Here is a 21,396-nt window from a genome sequence, read left to right as displayed (position 1 = left end):
TTCCCTGAGGATGGGCTTCAGCACAAGTCCAAAAGCTTGGAAGAATAAACCTTTGGTCCCCATGACTGACTCAGATTGGATCCTGCAACATTATCTTGGGACACGTACATTCACCATTCATGATTGACCTCTCTTTAATGAGATTTACAGGCTCTCATGGCACTGTGTTGCCGACAGAGGGAGCCCTTTCCTATCCTAAGCAAGCTTGATGTAACTTTTACACCAACCCGTATCCTCACTTAACCCAGGCCCCACGGCTCGGTGCCTGATGTACATGCAAGGAAAATATTTTTGAGTCAACTGAAAACATTATCCTTTTTAGAGAGTAATCCCATACTTTGGCATTAATCATTGGGGGCACGCAGGGGGTTGTAAGGGCCTATTGGTGGAGCCAAGCCCATTTGGACTTATGCTGGGGTGAATTATAGTTCACAGCGGTGAACTATAATTAAAAGTTAAAGCCATTGCCAGGGTTGTAAGCAGCTCAGACCTCTGTAGGCCCTTCTTTGGGGTGTTCCTTGAAGCTCCTGCAGGTGAGATCCAGGAACCCAAGGGGAGGATAGGAAAAAGAACAGCCCTCCGGGTTTCCAATAGACGAGAAGATCTGTAGCTCAGGGTTGAATGATGAGAACCTTGGAGATCTCTGAGCTTGGTTGTTTCCTTGTAGACATTTCATTCTGCACAACTGCAAGAATGTCTGCAAGGAAACTACCAAGCTCAGAGAGCACCAAGGACCTCACAGTTCAATCCTGACCAAGGACCCACCTCAGGGGTTCATTTTTTCATGTGCCCCTCCAAATGTTAAGAGTGGGATTATCAGAACTGAAGGAGCCATCAGGGCCCCCCAACAAATGAAATGGAGGAATCTGTGACCTTCAAGTCAACTCCTAAGATCTCTCACCCTTTTTCATGAGGACAACGGACACAGCTATTTGCATTTGCCAAACTGGCCCTTGTCCAAACAGGTGATATAGGTTGCTCTGAGGCTGCCCTTGTAAAACATTGCTGGATCCTGGGAATTTTAAGGCATCAATCTCTTCTGCGTTCCTTGAGGTTCCTGGATCTCAGAATCCATTGCTCCTCTGCCTATTGGATGATTGAGATGGGAAGTTCTCATTGGCATTGCTTCAGTTCTCAACAAGCTCAACTGACCCTTCGGGATGCAAACAGATGGAGAGCTGAAGCAAACTAACTGAGTTGCTATCCTAGGGTCCTGATCAGGTGACAAACTCATAGTCTCAACCAAGGCAAAACACGGGTACAACTCAAACGTGACTGATGACCATTTTTCACACTTAAGACCTTTTTAGCATCCCCATGATCATGTGACCCAAACTGAGATGCTTGGCAACCGGTTCATGACCGTTGCTCTGTCTTGGCGATCACGTGATCTCCTTTTGCAACCTTTTCTCAAGCAAAATCAGTGGGGAAGCCAGATTCACTGAACCAAACCGTGTTACAGACTTAAACAAGTGCGACGGTTTGCTTCAGCACCGCGGCAAGAAAGCTCATGAAATGGGGCAACACACACTGAAGAAGCGTCTCACTTAACAACAGACATTTTGGGCTCAATTGCAGCCGTAAGTCAAGGACTTCTTGTATAACCCTTACGAATATGTTCAGTTACACATAGCTGGTCAAGCCCTGTGCAGTTCAGAGCCACGAAAACTCACCATTAAGAGATGCTGCAAAACGGTGTGGCATTGGTAGGATTTATTTTCCTTTTATTCCTCTGTCCCTATAGCTTTTCTCTACTACATGTTGGCTTTTAGCCTCGTGCACAAATATCTATCCTGTCCACCTTTAAATCTATATATTACTTTTCTTTCTAACGTTTTCATGGTTTTCTTTTCTTTTTCCCCCAGTATGACAGATTAAACCTGATCAAAGTAAGAACTTGACTCTCTCTTGTTTTCCTCAATATGCCCTTCCTGATTTTCCTCCCCCCCGCCCCCCCTTTGTCCTTTCCTTGCTTGAATCAAAAAGCTCGAATGGATTCAGAAAGATGCCAACTTAGTGGGAGGGGCAGGCCTCCGGGAGAATCTTTGCTCAGAAAAAGGGTAGGACAAGAAGCAACGGATGGAAACTAACCAAAGAGAGAAGCAACCTAGAACTAAGGAGAAATTCCCTGACAGTGAGAACAATTAACCAGTGGAACGGCCTGCCTCCAGAAGTTGTGGAGGTTTTCAAGAGGAGACTAGGCAGTCATTAATCTGGAATGGTATAGGAAAGGGGTGTCCAACTATGGCAACCTGAAGACACGTAGACTTCCCCCAGCCAGAATTCTGGGAGTTGAAATTCACAAGTTTTCAAGTTGCTAAGGTTGCGACACCCCTGGTGTAGCCTCTCCAAGCAGGGAGTTGGACTTGAAGACCTCCCAGGTCCCTTCCAATTCTTGCTACTCCTCACTCTGCTTTCCACTGGGACCCTTGGAACTTGGTTCTCCAAATTTGCTCGAAACACAGTTCTGTTCCCAGCCCTTCCTGTCTTTTATGTCTTGCACTGATCCAGCTGCCCAACTAAAAATTCTGAATGGCTATTGGCATTCTTTGTAAGAAGGATACTCAAGTTCTTGACAATTTTAGCTAGCCGTATCTTTGTCTTCTCCTATACATCAGTATTCTTGAATGGGCTAAAAAGAAAAACATCATCATACATGTTAAGAAGATGTTTAGATATTCTACCTTTTCAGTGTAGTCTTGCCAAAGAGTTTCAACAACTCTTCGGTATACTGCTTATGTAAATTCCAATTTGACATCTAACCAGGCTTTCAGTATTGACTCATTCTGTTTTAATTAACCCTGTGTACTGGATTAATCAAGGATTTATCATTTAAATTCAAAACAGACCCTTGGATTCTGTCAAGAAAACGGATATGACATCTTTTACAGCATCATAAGTTTCCAACGATAACATTAGAAGATAGTCATCTTTATGATACTGTAGATTTGTCATTTACCTGCCTGCAGTTCACCACCTCGAGCCCTTTTACCTTTTTATAAGTTCTGCATTTTTTCCTCTTGTTTATGTTCCTTTTTTAAAAAAAAATGTTCGGTAAAAGTAGTAGCCACCAGTGGTTTGTTATGTTCTGTGCTTGGTTTCCATTTTAGGTTTTAGCTCTCATAGTTATATATTGGTTATTTGTTTATTAGTTAGATTATTGTTACTGTGTGTTTGTCTTGTCTGCTGCTCAGAGTCACACTACGTTGGGTGGCCTTAAAAATGTCAAAATAAGTAAATAAATCACTGCAACAATAAAATATTCTTGAGGTTATCCCTGTCCTCCCATGTTAACTTTTAATGTTCAATGTTTTAATTGTTGCTTTTATTGCATGCTGCCCAGAGTTTACTCAGCAGTGAGATGGGCGATGTATCAATTTAATAAATAAATAAATAAATAAATAAATAAATAAATAAATAAATAAATAAATCATTCATTCATTCATTCACTCACTCACTCATTCATTCACTCATTTGGATCCATAGCCAAGGATGTGAAAAGACAGCATCAGAAACACAACAGCAGAAGTTGCAAAATTTAAACAGCAACCTTGGGTTTAAAAAGCCTAGGGTCCCTGCAGTGCCAGGGACTTTCTAGTAAACATTGTTCCAGAACACAAATTTCAAATTCTTTACAAATTTTATTTTATTTTATTTTATTTATTTTATGATTTTATTACATTTTATTATTTTATTTTATTTTATTTTATTTTATTTTATTTTATTTTATTTTATTTTATTATTTTATTTTATTTTATTATTTTATTATTTTATTATTTTATTTTTTATTTTATTATTTTATCTTATTTTATTTTATTATTCTATTCTATTCTATTCTATTCTATTCTATTCTATTCTATTCTATTCTATTCTATTCTATTCTATTCTATTCTATTCTATTTTTATATATATCTGTGGCTAGCCTTCTCTAGAGGTGACCTTGGACTTAGAAACATTAAAAGGTCTGGATTTAAATCAGATTGAAAGAGAGCTACACAAATTGTAGTTCTTTGAAGGAGACTTCGTAGGGAGTCTGCATACAAGTTACAATCCATTAAAACTCCTCCCTGCTAATCAAGTCCAAAACTGGCAGTAAAATCTCTAGCTACAATTAAGCAGCCGATAAGGCCAAACCAAATAAGATGTATGTGTCATCAGAGAGAGAACATTTGCCATCCACCCAAGGGAGGGGAAGCCATTATATTGCACATAAAGACTTGCCATCATGAAAATGCACCTTGTTTTGTTTCTCCCACCTGCAGTCTCTAAAGTCAGAAGGGACTTTGGTTTGCACAGAGGCATCGGTGCTTGAATACTCTTAAAGAGATCTCGGAAATTAACTCTCAAAAGAGACCTTTAGGGAATCTCAAAAATTAACACTCTAAAAGACATGAGAATAACCGGGAGCCAAAAACCTTTGGAATAACAAGGATGGGGCACATTCTGTAAAGCCTATCATTTGGATCACTTTCATTTCTGAATATTTCTCCAAGGCGGTTCCAGGATTGGAACTGATCAACAAATAGGGCATATTTCATCCAAGCATCTGAAGTCCATGCTGAAGCTACCCAAGCATCATCTTAGCTCTTTTAGTCTGAAAGCTGAGTTGGAAATTGGTTTTGGCTTGCAAGTTTGATGGCTCCAGCTGCCTTCTTACTACTATATTTTGATTCGCTTTCTCAGCCATCCCTAATCCTGAATTTGCCTCCTTTTTTCAAGATTGTCACCTTTGGCAAGGCTGAATCATCCTTTGTTTCAGGCTGGGAGAAACTGAGCTGAGATATAGCTAAAGCTGTTCACATCTGAACAGCCCAAGAAACTCTCTTTGTATCTATTGTTTGCTTAAGGAGTGAATGTAGGCTTAACCGTGAAAAGCATGTGTTCCCAAACTCGCCCAAACCACAGAGGTATAACTTCAGAAAACGTGGACCATCCCAATTGGTTGTCCGTGTTGACTTTTTCTCTGTAGCAGCAATGATGCCTTAAGAAACATAAAGACATAAAAATTACTTATATTACAGAGTTGAAGAAGTTGATGAGTAGATGCCATTTGGGCATAGACAGAGAGATTGGGTGGTGCAGATTTGCCTGCCTTGTCTTTATTTGAGACTTATTCTACTGCAGATGGAAATCCTCAAAACACAACCAAGATTTTATACAACATAACATCAGACATGTTCCGATAACCAGATTAAATCTGAAAAGTTCTCTTCACGGGCACCCACTCCCTGCAATTTATATATCTTGTATACCTTACTGAAAGCCCCAAAAGATAAACAAACGTAAGATAATTGGCCATGTCATTTCTGTAAATTAAATTAATATCTGAAATGAGTAGGAATGGGACACATTTTCCAAGGGTGCACAACAAATTTGTCTGAACTTCTAGCGTGTTGCAGAAGCTGCAGGTTCTAGCTCTGAAAGGCATAGTTTTAGCCTTGAGTTATGGCCTTGTGTGTTCCACATTGGTTTTTTTTTGGGGGGTATTTGAGGTAAAAACTCGATGAAAGCCAGTTGATCCATGCTTGGATTTGTCAGATTAGAAAGAAATTATGAGCACAAATGATGTTCCTGAGTGAGAGCTCGGGGTCATTTGCTGCTTACAAACAATGTTCTGATTTGGCCAACGAGTTGTGATTAAAAAGCCTACAAGTCCGTTCTAGAAGCGGTGAAGTTCTATTTTGTTTCTCCGTCCGTGTCTAGTTTCAGGGCTGCTAGCCAGCCCTTGGCACGACTTTTCCAAAGTTTTAGATGGTTGTCATTCCCCCCCCCCTCTCATTCTTCTTCCTTTGCCTAGTCCTGCGACCTCCGTACTAACTGCTTCTTTTTCATTTGCTATTTTTGTTTTCTCTTTACAGAAAAGCCAGAGTTGGTACAATGTAAGTATTTCAGCTTTTTATTAAAAATAAAATAAAATAAAATAAATTCACGTTGCTTGCATGAAGGGAAGATGGTTGGGAGGATATTAGCTTTTGCAATTTTACGCTTCAGCATGAAAAGAAGGATATGAAACGAGTCTTGAGATTTTGGAGTCGCCGTGGATATTGGCTTTTGATTAACAAGAACCACTGATATTCCTCGGCGTGGAAAAAGCCCCTTGGGACTGTTAGATCCTTAGTATCTGTGTTTGCAGAACATCAAAAGGAGTCAGATGGTCTCTTTTTCTAGAGAGCCCATTTTATTCAAGTGTATAGCAAATTTTATTGAGCCTAGACAGGAAATCAGGACCAGAATATGTGGGTGTGTTCAGAAGGGAATGAATATTATATTTTATGCATTTTTTAAATATTCTCTTTCCTTTTGTCCCTGCATTTTCTGCTTCACACATTTAAAGGTGTTTATGTAGAAATGCTGTTGGATTGACTTTCCATAAGCATAAATTGAATGTATTTTGGGTGCCTGGTTGGATTCATTTCCTGGAGGAAAAAAAACCAAACCAAACCTGGAGCATTTTGGATCTAAATAAAAGAAACATTTTTAGTTGATATCACTTCATGCAGTGTCTTACATTTTAGCCAAGACACCAGCCAGTCTTTTGCTCCCGTGTGTGATCTTCTTCCTTAAATATTGGAGCAACGTTTAATTTTAATTTTTGGTTGAATAACTTGGGCTCTTCTGAACTTTAAATCATGGTTTGTACAAAACAGGGGGTAATGTTCAGATTATCGGACAGTTTCCTCTGCAAAGGGGCTGTGGCACAAACACGAGGGAACTGTGTTTCAGTTTGTTAAGTTGAAATGTGCTCTCTGCATTTTGTGTGTTTAGACCTGTTTTTTGTGCTGGACTAATTCTCCTTTGGGAGCCTCTTTTTTACTATCCATTTGCTGCATTCTTTGGCTTATGTATGCCATGAAAAGCATAGAAATAGACTGTCCATCCCTTTGTATGCGTGGCAAGCGAATTAAATTGGTCAAACTCTTCTTCTTTTCTCTTGTGAATTTGGATGCCCAAAATTGACGTTCTGATATAATTTCTTGGAGAAGCAGACCACTCGCCCTCCATCTTCAGTCCTTCATTCAGCCTGATTATTTGACTTGTGTTTCAGTACTTTTTAAAAACAGACCAATAATCATCAGCTTTGGTTTATTCTTAAACGTCAGGTAAATGTATTCATTTATTTATTGGGAAAAAAAATTACGCAGCTGCCCATCTTTCCGCCAACTCTGGGCGACTCCCAATCAAGAATTAAAAGATGTATAAAATCATTTTAAAACTGGTTAAAACTTAAAATATTAAAACAACAAAAACCTGGCGCCAGCCCACGTTTACTATAAAACAAATTTGCTGTGACTATGTATTTAAGTATCTTATATATTTAGTCCCTTGTGTAAAATAAAAAGATTTAGAGGAAAGTCCCCTGAAAGCATGGAAGAATTCAATTTGAATTCTTTGTTTTCTTTATAGTCTTTATAGAATAACTAACCCAAGGTCATCCAGTAGGCTTCTCTGCCTGAGGCCTAGATTTCCCAATGCCTAGTCTAGCTGAAGGACTAGGTGTGGGCAAATCTAGGCTGTAGGGCAGGATGATAGCAAGAACAAAAATTACCGTGTTGAAATTGACTCGTAGTGATAGCTGCTCACCACATTCCTAAGTAATAGTGTTTATACAGCATGAGTAATTATTTCATAGGAGATTATCCATGATTGGCAGCGGTCAAGAAGACTCCAACGGGCATTTCCTTTTCAGAACATCCGTGTAGTCGGCCAATAGCACCTCCCAAGTGTCTTTTCATAGATGGTCCTCCCAAAACATCTTCCAACAAGGACAAATCATCTTTGTGAAGTTTGCAATGTTAAGAGGTTGATGGATAAAGCGGGAAAAAAAGTTGCAATTGTTTTCATAGACTAGGTGATGGCTGGTCTAATATTGTGTGACGGGTTTTGTATTTCATACATGCATGTAAAGCCAGCAGCACCTGCCCTATCCTCCTTTTATTTCTGTCACCTTGTTTCTCCTCCATGTACCTTCAGCACGAAAGACAACACATCCGAAGAGTAAGCAATGACTGCTCTATCGCTGGATTATTTCCCCCCTTTGTCCTCCTGCTCGTTGTCCCCAGATGAAAACCGTGCTTATAGAATAGGGCTGGTTGTCCCGTCCCCCCCCGCCCCTAAATCCAAGTTGTCAAAATTCCACTCTTTATTATACTCGAGTCCTAAGAGGTTGGCTGGTTCTGTTTTATAATTCTCATGGTCTGGAATGAAACCTGGAAAGAAGGGAGGAAACTGCCCAGATCTGAGAGATACCTTTCACCTTAAGTTCTGGAGAAAAACAAAAAAAGACTTGGCCTCTTGGGTGGGCCTCTTTTATTACTAATAAAACAGTTATGTACGGAGCTGTAGAACGTCTGCCTTGGAATGGACTCGGACCATGTAACTTTTTAGAAGATCTCTGATGGTAAAAGCGTCAATGACACCAGCACTATTCTTGCAAGTTTTTGCTGATTGTTTGATCTCCTACCAGCCTTCCTTACTGTTGTGATGTCCTTTTTGCCAGTCCTTCCGATCTAGTGAACTTTCTGAGGCACAAAAGTTCATCTTGCCTTCCCACCTTTTAAAGCAAGCATCCCCTTGTAGGCTTTCATCAGTAGAAACTTGTGTCTGTTCACGCGCCATCTGCCTAGCTTCCTAGATCGTGTTATGTTGCGTGTCTTGACCATTTAACAGTTTGATTTGAGCCTTCATGATTAGCAGGCATCTCCGCTTCGTAGTTGTTTCCATAGCCCCACTCCCCATGAGGATTTGCTGTGCCAGGTGGCAATCTGCTCCACAGGTAGTTAAGACCTGTAAATGGAGCTTGGAATTTCCTTCCTGAGTCCTGATGGAGGTGCCCGTGCGTCTGGGTCTTCTTCTTCTTCTTCTTCTTCTTGTTCTTCTTGTTCTTCTTGTTCTTCTTCTTGTTCTTGTTCTTCTTCTTGTTCTTCTTCTTCTTCTTCTTCTTCTTCTTCTTCTTCTTCTTCTTCTTCTTCTTCTTCTTCTTCTTCTTCTTCTTCTTCTTTCTTCTTTCTTCTTCTTTCTTCTTTCTTCTTTCTTCTTCTGAATGCCATGATTGTTAAATGGACAGGGCGACCATTCAGTGAAAGCGGGGAAAAAAAAGTTGGAACTGGGTCGTAAATGGCTTTTGCTGGGTCCACTGTAACTTTGAATCGTCGCTAAACAAGTAGTTGTTCCGTCAGGACTACCTGTACAACAAGTTCGTATTTTGAATTGTTTGTTTAGGAAAATTAGGCAGGAAAATTAGGAAATCTCTGTATTTCAACTCGGTTGATGTATTAGCTGATAAGCCCTAACATCAAACCAAGAAATCTGAGGCCAATTTTGATTTAAGTGATGTTGTCTGCAGTAGATAGTACTATCTGGGGATTAATTTAAAGTACATTTATTTTGTTACTTATTATTACTTAAAAAGAGGACTCCGAGACTTAAGAATGCGACTTTTCTCTTTTTTTAAAGTATTATATTAAAAATAAAACTTAAATAGTTGGGCCTATTTGAAAAAAAAAGTTTTAATGTTAGAGAGCCTGTCTCAGGTTAGTGTGTTCCTTAACTGATATGAAATACAGGGAAACTCTTTTGCCCATGGATCTCTCCTAAATCACAAAGCGGGGGGGGGGGGGGTTATTCTGTTAAATATATTCCTGGTTGAATGTATTCCAGCATTATTGGCTGGCTCGTGATCTGTTGATAACCTGTAACAGAGGCCTTTGGCTCAGTGCAAATGAAACAAAAGCATCAGATGATAATTGTATGTGTTTTGCAGTAATAAAAGGTGGTGGTTGTTTTTCAACCTGAGCTACAATACAACCATGAAAGTCTTCCCTTGCCTTCTAGTTTTTCTTAGGATCAACATGGTAGCTTCTCCTTCCCACCATCTCATGTTCTGACTGTTCTACCTTTTATGATCCGCAGCTCTTGGATCTGGCGACCTTTACTCATTCTCATGTTTTTTTCTGGCTTGGGCACATCTCCATCTGCCACGCTTTCTCTTCCGTGGCCTCTTCTGTTTCCTTCTACCAGGTTCAGCTGGGCTTTCGTGACCAAAGACTCCTGGTCTACCAAACCCAAAGGAGACCGAGCCATCATGTCTCCTGCTAAGTCATCCACCTCACCACCCCCCAGTCATTAGCTTCCTGCTCTTCCGGTGCCAGACTGTCCGGGCTCCTTGTGTTTGCTGTAGAGTTAATGTTTACTCCCTTCTCTGCTTCTCCAAGGGCTGTTTCCTTCTACTTTGGGCAGGGAGAGAGATAAGAGACTTTCTGATCTTTTGAAGGTTTCCCCCATCCGTTCATCGATCCACACATCCACCCACCCACCCATCTCTCAAAGAGGACAAATCAATCAAATCAAAGGCACAGTAGAGTTGTTCTGCTTTTGCCCGGGGTGGCTCAAAGTTGTTTTCAGCCACTGATGTCCTAAATAAACCACGAGGTTGTCTCTACCCCTCAAACTGCAAGAGCAAATAGCCTTTGTTTTTGTTTTTTTGTTTTTTTTAAAAAACATTGATTTTAAAATGTGTTTTGCTTGAAATGTGGTGCCCTGGGCTACCTACTGGTTCATTTACAGGAATAGGCCAACCCCTGACCAGTTGTTTTTTCAATAGAAGTGGCGCGATCATAGCAATAGCATTTAGGCTTACATACCGCCCCATAGTGCTTTACAGCATCTCTGGGTAGTTTATAATGTAGAAAAAAACTATTTGCATATTGCCCCCAACAATATGGGTCCTCATGTTACTGACCTCGGAAGGATGGAAGGCTGAGTCAGGAGTCTGGAGCCCGTCAGGATGGAACTCGGGTTTGTGAGCAGAGACATAGGCCAGCGTGTCCAGTTTAAATCTCATAAAGGTGATGATACAAGGCTGTGCATTGCTCGGAGATCCGTTAGAGCAGAGGTCCACAATCTTTTGGACACCAGGGACCGGTTCCCTGGAGAAAAGTTTTGCCACGGACCGGAGAGTGCGTGGTTTTGTGTGCTGCCTGCATCCCATGGATGGGGCTTTGTTTGTTTGTGTGAACCAGTTGCTGGCATGTCGCAGTCCAGTACCGGTCCATGGACCGGGGGTTGGGGACTCTTGCTTTAGAGAGACCACAGAAGGCTGTGCATTGTTCGGAGATCCGTTAGAGCAGAGGTCCACAATCTTTTGGACACCAGGGACTGGTTCCCTGGAGAAAGGTTTTGCCACGGACCGGAGAGTGCGTGGTTTTGTGTGCTGCCTGCATCCCATGGATGGGGCTTTGTTTGTTTGTGTGAACCAGGTGCTGGCATGTCGCAGTCCAGTACCGGTCCATGGACCGGGGGTTGGGGACTCTTGCTTTAGAGAGACCACAGAAGGCTGTGCATTGTTCGGAGATCCGTTAGAGCAGAGGTCCACAATCCTTTGGACACCAGGGACCGGTTCCCTGGAGAAAAGTTTTGCCACGGACCGGAGAGTGCGTGGTTTTGTGTGCTGCCTGCATCCCATGGATGGGGCTTCGTTTGTTTGTGTGAACCAGTTGCTGGCATGTCGCAGTCCAGTACCGGTCCATGGACCGGGGGTTGGGGACTCCTGCTTTAGAGAGACCACAGAAGCATGTAATGTTGAAGCAAAGAAATACAGATGGGCCAGCCATTTCTTTAGCGACCGTTCAAAGTTACAACGGCACTGAAAAAAGGTGACTTATGACCAGTTCTCATACTCATAGCAATAGCACTTAGACTTACATACCATTTCACAGTGCTTTATAGCCCTCTCCAAGGGGTTTACAGAGTCAGAATATTGCTCCCCAACAATCTGGGTCCTCATTTTACCAACCTCGGAAGGATAGAATGCTGAGTCAAACTTGAGCCGGGCAGGATCAAACTGCTGGCAGGTGGGCAGAGTCAGCCTGCAATACTGCATTCTAACCACTGCATCACCATGGGAGGGAAGGAAGGAAGGATAGCAATAGCACTTAGGCTTATATACCACTTCATAGTGCTTTACAGCCCTCTCTAAGTGGTTTACAGAGTCAGCATTTTTTTTTAAATTCCATTTATATCCCCCCCCACCAATCTGGGTCCTCATTTTACCGACCTGAGTCAACCTTGAGCCCCATCAGGATTGATCTGCTGGCAGTAGGCAGAGTCAGCCTGCAATACTGTCTTCCCACCACTGTGCCACCTGTCAGCTCAGTTCAATAGGTCCAATTTCCAGGATGGAAGGCTGAGTCAACCTTGAGCTCTGTCAGGATCGAACTGCTGAACTACTGGCAGCTGGCAGTCAGCAGAAGTAGCCTGCAGTACTGCATTCTAGCCACTGCGCCACCACGGCTCTTATGACCGTTGCAGCATCCCTGCAGTCAGTTGATCAAAACTTGGGTGCTTGGTGGAAGGCATGCAATTTACAAGAATTGCAGCGTCCTGGGCTTGTCCTTTGCAATCTTCCTAGGCAGCTTCCGACAAGCAAAGTCAACGGGGGAAGCCAGGTTCACTTCACGACCATGAGATTCACTTTAACAGCAATGATTCACTTAATGACTGTAGCAAAAAAAGCTTGTAAAACGGGGTGTGACTCGCTTAACAGCTGCCTTGCTTAGCGACGGAAATTTGGGGCTCGGTGGTGGCCGTAAGTTAAGGACTACTTGTGGTAACCTGGTAAAGAAGCACCCTCTGAGTTGTACCATTCCAGGACTGGTGGGAGGGAGCGCCGTTGCAATGAACAAATCAGATGGATTTAGATTATTTTGCCTTCTTACTTTGCCTCTGCGGATAGTCCTCGACTTAACGACAGTTCTTCTTGAACCCCTCAACGCTGTCCTGGAAGGTCCGTGTGAAGCGAGCACGCTCAGAAAACAGTCACTAGGGAGGGAGGATTGGGGGTTTCACGCTGGAGATTGGCTCTCTCTGTTGTCGTCTTCTCTCCACCCTCCAAAACAAACTCGGCCCAGCAACTTTGCGTTACAGGAAACATCTGCTGGATGGGAGGGCCGAGACTGGGTTACTCCCGGGCATTGGCCAACAGAATCACCCAGAGGCTGAAATGTAAAGCATTCTGTTGTCTTTTTCCACACCCGCTTCTTCTACAAGAAGAAGTAGGAAACAAAAAAAAAAACACAACACAAGCCAAGAGCAAAGCTGCCTTTTCAGAGAAGAGAGGAAGCGAGGAAAGTTCCCCTGCGGTAAAATTACCGGTTTGCTTATCCCGGATTGAGAAGGAAGAACTAAAACCAGACGGGAAGATTTGCAGCTCCCAGGAGAAGACCCAGACTTGAGAAGATTCTGCCAGACTTGACTTTTGGAATAAACCGCTGAAGCGCAGTTGGCTTGTGACGGACTTGGCTAGTGCTTCCTCGCCACGGTTTAGAATGGCGAAGATTCGACACGGGCAATGTTTGGAATTGGAAGCATGAGCCCATTAAGAGGGGACGGCTTGATCCCGGACACCCCTTTTCAGAGAGCAGAAATGTGAGAGTTCCTCCAGCTTGAGGCACCTTTGCGAAGTGCAGTGAAGCGAGGGAGCCGGGCATTTAATCTCCTGTGATTGGCCTAGACGGGAATGAACTTGATCTTCTTGGAGAGGTGGATTGCCTTTCCCTACTACGCCTTGGAGTCTCCAAACCCACACATGAGTGGATGGGGAAAATTAGTCTAGTGCCTACTACTGCAAGCGCCGGCTCTGGTTTCTTATTTTGCTGGCAATTGTGGAAGTAAAGGGCTTTTGTCCTGTGTGCCAGTAAAAGACTTGGAGAACGGAAGACGCTGCGTTATGGACGTCCTCTCAGAAAGTGGGATTCTCTGGCGCTTTCTCTTAGAATTGGAGGACCAGCGTCTGCTGTGTCACTTGGAAGGGCTGCGCGATTTTCCGGAAGGTTATTGGGATTCAGCTTGGGAAGAAATTCCAACTGTGAGTGACGTCCTGTCAAAAACAGGCCTCCTAAAAGATGCTCTTCTCCCTCTTGCTTAGAGGCAGCTTAGGATTGATACGCAGAGGGCTTTTGCCGGTTGAATCCTTTGGTATCGCTGAGCGTTTTGTTCTTGGTTAACGTGAAGGGGAAAGGATGATGAGGCGACTCTCAAAACAAGATTTTCTTTAATGAAAATGTTCAGTAGTTGTTTGGTGCAGGTGGTAGTTTCTTCACTATTAAATGCTAAGGCATCAGTAATTGGGATGGAATGGATGGTCTTTCTGCCTGACTGATATAGTTACTGTCTGTCTGCCTGCCTGTCTGTCTGTCTGTCTGTCTATCTATCTGATATGCTTTTTCTTGCTTTGAATCGCTTTCTCCTTTCTCTCTCTCTCTCTCTCTCTCTGTCTCTCCCTCTCTCCCCCCTCTCCCTCTCTTTTCCTCTCTCTCTCTCTCTCCTTTTCCCTCCCTCCCTCCCTCCCAGGAACTGAGCACATCTTGGGGGAGACTTTGTAGACAGAGAATAGAGAATTTCCCTCAGTTTGTTACTCTGACCTTTCCTTCTAACGAGCCTTCCACTCTTGCCAGGTGTTGAGTCCAACCTACAAACAACGGAATGAAGACTTCAGGAAACTTTTCAAGCAGCTTCCCGAAACCGAGCGCCTCATTGTTGGTAAGTTAACCCTCCCTTCTTTCCAGGCCAGTGACGGCAAAGGCCCTCCAGGATCTGAAAAGCCAGCCCCATCTGTTGAGGCTGGAGAAAAGATTCTTCTTTGCCCAGAAAGAAACATTTTCTCCATCTCAGCCTATCTGAAAGGTAAGGTATTAAAGGTGTGTTAAAGGTATCAAAGGTAAAGGTGGGTGGCTCAGTGGGTTAGGACGCTGAGCCTGTCGATCAGATGGTCGGCAGTTTGGCGGGTCGAATCCCGAGTGCCGCGTAACAGAGTGAGCACCTGTTACTCGGCCCAGCTTCTGCCAACCTAGCAGTTCGAAAGCACGTAAAAATGCAAGTAGAAAAACAGGGACCACTCCGGTGGGAAGGTAACAGCGCTCCGTGCGCCTTTGGCGTCTAGTCATGCCGGCCACATGACCACGGAGACGTCCTCGGACAAGCGCTGGCTCTTCGGCTTTGAAATGGAGATGAGCACCAGCCCCTAGAGTCGGAAACGACTAGCACGCACGTGCGGGGGAACCTTTACCTTTAAAGGTATCAATCAGTGTTTTTTTTTTGATTCTGAAGAAGCTTCGTGAATGAGAAGCGAAACGTTTTCAAGGAAAAAAAAACAAAGAAAAAAAATCCGCAGGTGCCTTTTGAGAAGCACCTTTGGGATAACCATGAGCTGGATGATTGAGAATCTCCATATCCAGGACTGGAGATTTTGAACCGATCTTTTTTGAAAACTAAACTTTTTACTCCTTCGACTGGAGAAAAAAGACAGCGCTGTATCTACGCTTACTGCTGACTAGAAACCCCTTATAGACTTTTGCCTGAAACAGGAAACAAACAAACAAACTTATGATTAATACCATATTTTTAAAAAAATCCAGAAAACATCCATTTCGACATTTAAGGAAAACCTGGCCTCCGAAGCGTTAAAGTCAGAGATCTGAGCCTCTTGCTCTGTAACAGTTATTATTATCCTTATTGCCTAATTAGCTCAAAGTCTGAATCAATATGACACTTCTGTGATTTTTTTTAAAGGCAATTTTACTGGTTTTGTTATGCCAGCAGGAACTTTGCTTCTAGCAGCAGGGAAAAGAAAGTTATACGTAAGCCAACCTGATGACGGTTAAGGGCAATTAGTGAACAAACTGTAGTGGCGAAATAAGCCATATTCCCTTTCCAAGTGAACAGAAGTAGTTTCTTTTTATCTGTGACAGCGTGAAGGGTCAAACTTGAGGAAACTCCATTTAATCAGTTAACAATTAACTGAATTTAGCAAAGAATTTATTCTTTACTGATGTAATATCTTGGCTGCCAAAATCTACACCGGGATTGGATGTCAGCAAAGAATGAGTATTCTGTATCTCTCTACAGTGTCCTGAGGTCACCTTATCCCCCTTTTGTGACCTTCTTATAAGCAAAGTCAACGGGGAAGCCAGATTCATTTAACAACCTTCTTACAGCGCAGTGAGCCACTTAACAAGCAAGGCCGTAAAGACGGGGCAAAATTCACATAACTGTTTCACTTAGCAACGTAAATTTTGGGATGAATTGTGATCGTAAGTTGAGGACTACCTGCATTGTACTTATTATTTTCCCCGGTGTAATCTCTAGTCCAGACATGTCAAACACAAGCCCTGGGGGCCAGATGTGGCCCACGAAGTGGTTTCATGCGGCCCACGAAGCCATCCTGGAAACAGTGAGGGAACGGCCCCCACTGCCTTGGCCCTGGCCCAGAGACCCTCCTCCTGCCAGAGACCCTCAGATCTGTCCCACTCCTGCCCAGGCCCCCATAGGCACCCTTGATGCGAAGGATGTAGAGCTGGCCACGCCCACCCAGTAGGCCATAGGCACTCTAGCCACGCCCACCCAGTAGGCCACGCCCACCCAGGCCACACCCACCCGGCCCCTTGAGGGCAACCGCAATGCTGATGCGGCCCTCAATGAAATTGAGTTTGACACCTCCTGCTCTAGTCTGTCCATTATCTTTATTAATGGATATTATCTTTTGAAGGGTTCTTAAATAATTGCTGCCAAAATATTGCCCCTTCTTTCCCCCCCCCCCCGCTCCCTTTGATTTACCTTCCTTTTGTCCACCTTCCCGAGTTTGTTTTTCCGCTCTTCTTGTTCAGACTGCAAGCAAGCCAAGAGGTCCCTGTTTACTTTCTACCACGTACAGCAGCACCCAGTTATTTTTAGCTTCCACATAAATATTTATATCATCTTTTTGCCACATCATGTCACTCCCTTTGGCTTTTCCTCCAGATTACTCCTGTGCACTTCAAAGAGATATTCTCTTGCAAGGTCGGCTCTACCTCTCTGAAAACTGGATATGTTTCTACAGCAACATCTTCCGCTGGGAAACCTTGGTGAGTTGTCTTCTCCACCCCGCCCCACCCCAGGACTTTCCCTGCTGTGGGTCGACCCTGAAAGCTTGCATTTACTCACCTTCTCCTTTCGGCCCCTCCCTCCCCTCCCAATGATGGTTGTGTTATCTGTTGGTACAGTTGACCATCCGTTTGAAGGACATCTGCACCATGACCAAGGAAAAAACTGCACGGCTCATTCCTAACGCTATCCAAGTTTGCACAGACACTGAAAAGGTACGTTCTACTGTCTTCCCCAGTGCACATTGGCAAGAGCAGAAGACTTTCTCTGAAGGACAAATCCGGGAGTTGGGGGAACAGGGAATCTTGGACAGGACTGAAGCTGTGTTCAAGTGGATCAACCATGGCTCAAAAATCAGTTTGTCAAGAAACATGCATGTTGTTTTTTTTAACAGCTGAAAATGCCTTAGAGCTCCAGTAGTAGGACCTTCCGAGCACCAGTTAAGCAAGTTTTTCCAAAGGTTAGGGGCAAGGCAAAACCTTGCAAAACTTGTTTGCTGGTGGCAAAATCAGGTACCTTCTGGGCATGGCCAGCAAAGCATGTCCCTACCCTGAAGAGTTCCTGTTTTATCTTTTATTCGCAGAGCCTTTACATCAACTAGATCAGTTGCCTACCCCTCCCCAACTTTTGGGCACCAGGGACTGGATTTGTGGAAAGAGGTTTTTCCGTGGACTGGAGGGGTGTGTGGTTTTGTGTGCTGCCTGTTGCTTGTTTGCACTGACCGGTTTGTGGCATGCTGCGGCCCAGTGCCGGTCCACAGACCGGGGTCGGGGACCCCTGACCTAGATCGCTCTTTGAGAGAAAGAAGCAGGCTGCGAGTCTGTGTGGTTTTATTTCTGAGCAGACGGTGTGGGAAGCTGTTGCCCGCTACATTGGTCCAACTTCCATCTATTGATGGGAGATTTGTCTGTCTTCCACAGGTTGATCCCATCTTGCTTTGGAAACTTAAGAGTGTTGAGCTTGTCTCTTTGTTTGGGAAATCTCCTTACGGAATATCTGAATAACCACGGCCAGGGGAAGGTTAATAGAATCTGGGTGCCAGTTGCGCTTTTATGCAGGCATGGCATTATGCTTGCTGGAAAAGTGGTTCAGCTTTAAACCACTTTGAAGCAAGTCTTCTGGTTTTTGTATTTTTTTTTCCAGACCACCCAGCTGCCAGAAAATGAATTGAAGCAGATCATGTAATAAAGGGGCCCAGCATAAATCACAAATTGCTTTGCTACGGTAGAGTTTTCAACTTCCGATACAGTTTTCGGCCTCCGTATCATGAGCTCAGGGTCTCTTTCTCTTAGCTAATGTATTTTAATGCAATCGTTTCATGCAACCTTTATTCCTGATTTGTCTCACACACCCGAATTTCTGCTTTTCCCAGCACTTTTTCACTTCCTTTGGTGCCCGGGATAGGACATATATGATGATGTTTCGCCTCTGGCAGAATGCCCTCCTTGAAAAGGTAGGAAGTATTGATTTATCTTATTTATCAAATTTCTTGCCTGTTCAGGCGACCATCCCAGCCTTCCTTTCTTCTTGCTCCTTCCGAGTGATCTGATAACTCATAAAATGGCTGATAATTTCATCCCGGTAGCTGCTCGCTTTGGATCCCAAGAATGCATTCCCTTTCCCTACCCGTTTGACGGTGGTGATGTGTTTAACCTTTTTCACATGCTAATTTTCGAGAAGGGTATCCCCCTTTGCAATAAAGGGAGCTTTGTAGTCGGTCTAATGCCTTCCAAGGATGAATCAACAGACACACACAAACCCACAACACAGCTGCGGTTCAAATTGTTTTTGTTCCTGGATGATTATCATATGCATTTAAAAACAAAAGATGGGAGGAGGAGGAGCTGAAACTGTAGATCCATTGTCGGGAGCTTCTTTGTGTGAGAGTGGGTTGAGGTTTCCAATGTTGTGTTGCCGTGCTGTGAGCGTGGTTTCCCCCCCCACCCCCCCTTCTTGGCAAGCATGCGAATTCACATTTGGGTGGCCATGCTTCTAAAGCTCTTTGGAGTGAAGTATTAGAGATGCTGTCTGTTGGCTGATTCATTGCTTTCCATGGGAGGTACGGATTCATTGCTTCTTTCCTCTCCAGCCCTTGTGTCCAAAAGAGCTCTGGCATTTTGTACATCAGTGTTACGGCAGTGAACTGGGGTTGACGAGTGATGATGAAGATTATGTTCCTCCTGATGAAGATTTCAATACCATGGGGTAAGCTGCTTTACCTAAAGCAAGTTATGAAAAATGCTGGCTGGGATACTGGGAGTTGAAGTCCACTTCGCTTACAGTTACAAAGATGAGAAATACTGTTACCATTAATTTCACGCTACCCTTAATTTCGGCAGAGATGTTTACCTCATAAAAGACACACAGGATTGCCCTCTTCTCCAGTCTGAAATGTTAGGAGCCTGGATGTTTCTTTGAAAGCTCTAAAAAGCCTTGAGAACTTCAGAAGACCTTATCGTTGTCTCCCATTCGCTAAGACGTTTAACCCACGGGAGAAGTGGGAAAATATTTAGATGTTCTGGAATGGAATTTGGCTAGAAAATAGGTGTGTCAAAGTAAAAGAGAAGATGATAATTGAAGCTTCTCTGGACTCCCTCTTTGGTGATCCCAGCAGCACTGTGAGGTGGACATTTTTATTCCACAAGGTTTGATCTTCAATGCTTAGTAAGAAGACTAACCATGGGATTGATCCAATTCACCGGGATTTTGCTTGTTTTTTTTTTAGTTACTGTGAGGAGATCCCAGTGGAAGAAAATGAAGTCAACGACAGCTCCTCCAAAAGTAGCATGGAGGTCAAAGCTGAAGTGAGCCCTCAGCTTCCCAAGAAGTCAGTTACCAACAGTAACACGTTGACCCCTTCATCAAACAATGAACCTCCGATCCCGGTAGGTATTTCTTCCCTTCAGTTTTTTAAATCTTTAATTCGCATCTGGAAAAGAAGTGCCCTCTATTCATAGAGTCTACCTGTTATGGTTTTTAATTTGGGGTTTTAATTTCTGAGTGCTCACATCAAAGGAAGCTGGGCCACAGTTTTAGTACTGGAGAGAGAACTACTACTAACAACTTCTTCTTCTTCTTCTTCTTCTTCTTCTTCTTCTTCTTCTTCTTCTTCTTCTTCTTCTTCTTCTTCTTCTTCTTCTTCTTCTTCTCCTCCTCCTCCTCCTCCTCCTCCTCCTCCTCCTCCTCCCCCTCCCAGATCCAGCTTTCCCAAGGTAACAGTGATTCATGTTCTTCTTCGTGTCCTTCTAGTACGAAGGGATAGTTCCTGAAGAAGATGATCTTCTGGACACACTGGCCGAGAAGGAGATGACAATTGCAAATCTCATTGAAGACAAGATTGACATCATCGCCCCTGTGATTTCTCCGTCTCTGGATTTCAATGACAATGAGGACATTCCAACTGAACTGAGTGATTCCTCTGAGACTCATGATGAAGGTGCTTGGCTGGCATCCACAGGTGTCATGGTGGGGTTAGGGTTTATTGTCCTACTGTGTCTTACCCATGTTTGATACCATAGCAGCTGACTTGGGCTTCCAAGTTAACGAGTTCCTTCTCACTTCACATTCACATTCTGTGTTCTCATCTTACTTTTTCTGAGAAACATGACATCTTTTGTGTTAATATTTCTATGTTGGATTACTTAGGGAATCTGTATTATTAGGTTAATGGTTACCAGGCTCCATGAATATTTCTCGTGGTAAATTCCATAATAAGAATTAAGCTAGAGAAAAGTTTGATATTATCAAAGAAAGTAGATTTTTGACTTGTGAAGGAGCTTCTCAAACAGTAGTGATCATAGTGGTGGGTCATGTTGCCCTGAAGACCTCTGAAGCTGGAGGTTTTTAAGAGACTGGACAGCCACTTGTCTGAAAATAGTACCGAGTCTCCTGCTTGAGCAGGGGGCTGGGCTAGAAGACCTCCAAGGTCCCTCCCTGCTCCTCCCTGCTCTATTCTGACTGAAGCTTTTGCATTTATGGTCCACTTTTTGAACACAGTTGGACTTAGCTATTTGGACCTAGAGGTCAACCTCCAGTTCAAGTAGCTAAATAAAAGTCCAAGATCATTTTCATTTCTGAAAAACTTACTTTTTATTGAATATATGGCTTGGTAAAGGCGAAGTAAAACTAACTCTAAAGTCCCAAGGCATCAGACCATAGCTTATAACAATGACTTTCCCAGCCAAACCCCTCCTCCCCCCAGATGTCCACATAACACATGTAAACAAGTTCCCTTTGTTGTGAGACCCGTCTGCTGTCTGCTTCACACCTGCTAGAATGTCCTTGAAAGGTTTCCACACTGCCCACTGTAGAACTGGAGAGGTTTTGTTTCTCTTAACTAACCCATTCGAAAGCAACACCTCCCCAGTCCCTTATTCTAATGGCAAGATGAAAACGGAGAGGCATGCAGTTGCCACATTTTCACTCTTGACACTAGACCCACTTTCCATTCTTGGAGCGTCAGCGTTCTATTTTTATAGGCAT

At 43.4% G+C, this 21,396-nt stretch overlaps 1 protein-coding gene across 2 annotated transcripts in view; it reads left to right on the top strand.

Annotated features, from left to right (window-relative positions):
* Window positions 1-21,396, top strand: part of GRAMD1B (GRAM domain containing 1B) — a gene marked incomplete at its 5' end in the record, with an annotated part of 100,089 nt that overhangs the window by 62,120 nt on the left and 16,573 nt on the right. For both annotated transcript variants that reach the window (XM_083368615.1, XM_083368616.1), the window contains 8 exons: window positions 5,859-5,879; window positions 14,451-14,535; window positions 16,792-16,895; window positions 17,034-17,129; window positions 18,287-18,367; window positions 19,004-19,119; window positions 19,640-19,799; window positions 20,164-20,350. In XM_083368615.1, the coding sequence (XP_083224741.1) occupies window positions 5,859-5,879; window positions 14,451-14,535; window positions 16,792-16,895; window positions 17,034-17,129; window positions 18,287-18,367; window positions 19,004-19,119; window positions 19,640-19,799; window positions 20,164-20,350 (850 nt within the window). The remainder of the gene's footprint in view (window positions 1-5,858; window positions 5,880-14,450; window positions 14,536-16,791; window positions 16,896-17,033; window positions 17,130-18,286; window positions 18,368-19,003; window positions 19,120-19,639; window positions 19,800-20,163; window positions 20,351-21,396) is intronic.

This window comes from Vipera ursinii (assembly GCF_947247035.1).
Source record: "Vipera ursinii genome assembly, chromosome: 8".
Lineage (NCBI taxonomy): Eukaryota > Metazoa > Chordata > Lepidosauria > Squamata > Viperidae > Vipera > Vipera ursinii.
Note: the sequence above shows the minus strand (reverse complement) of the source record. Positions and strands in the feature narration are given on the sequence as shown.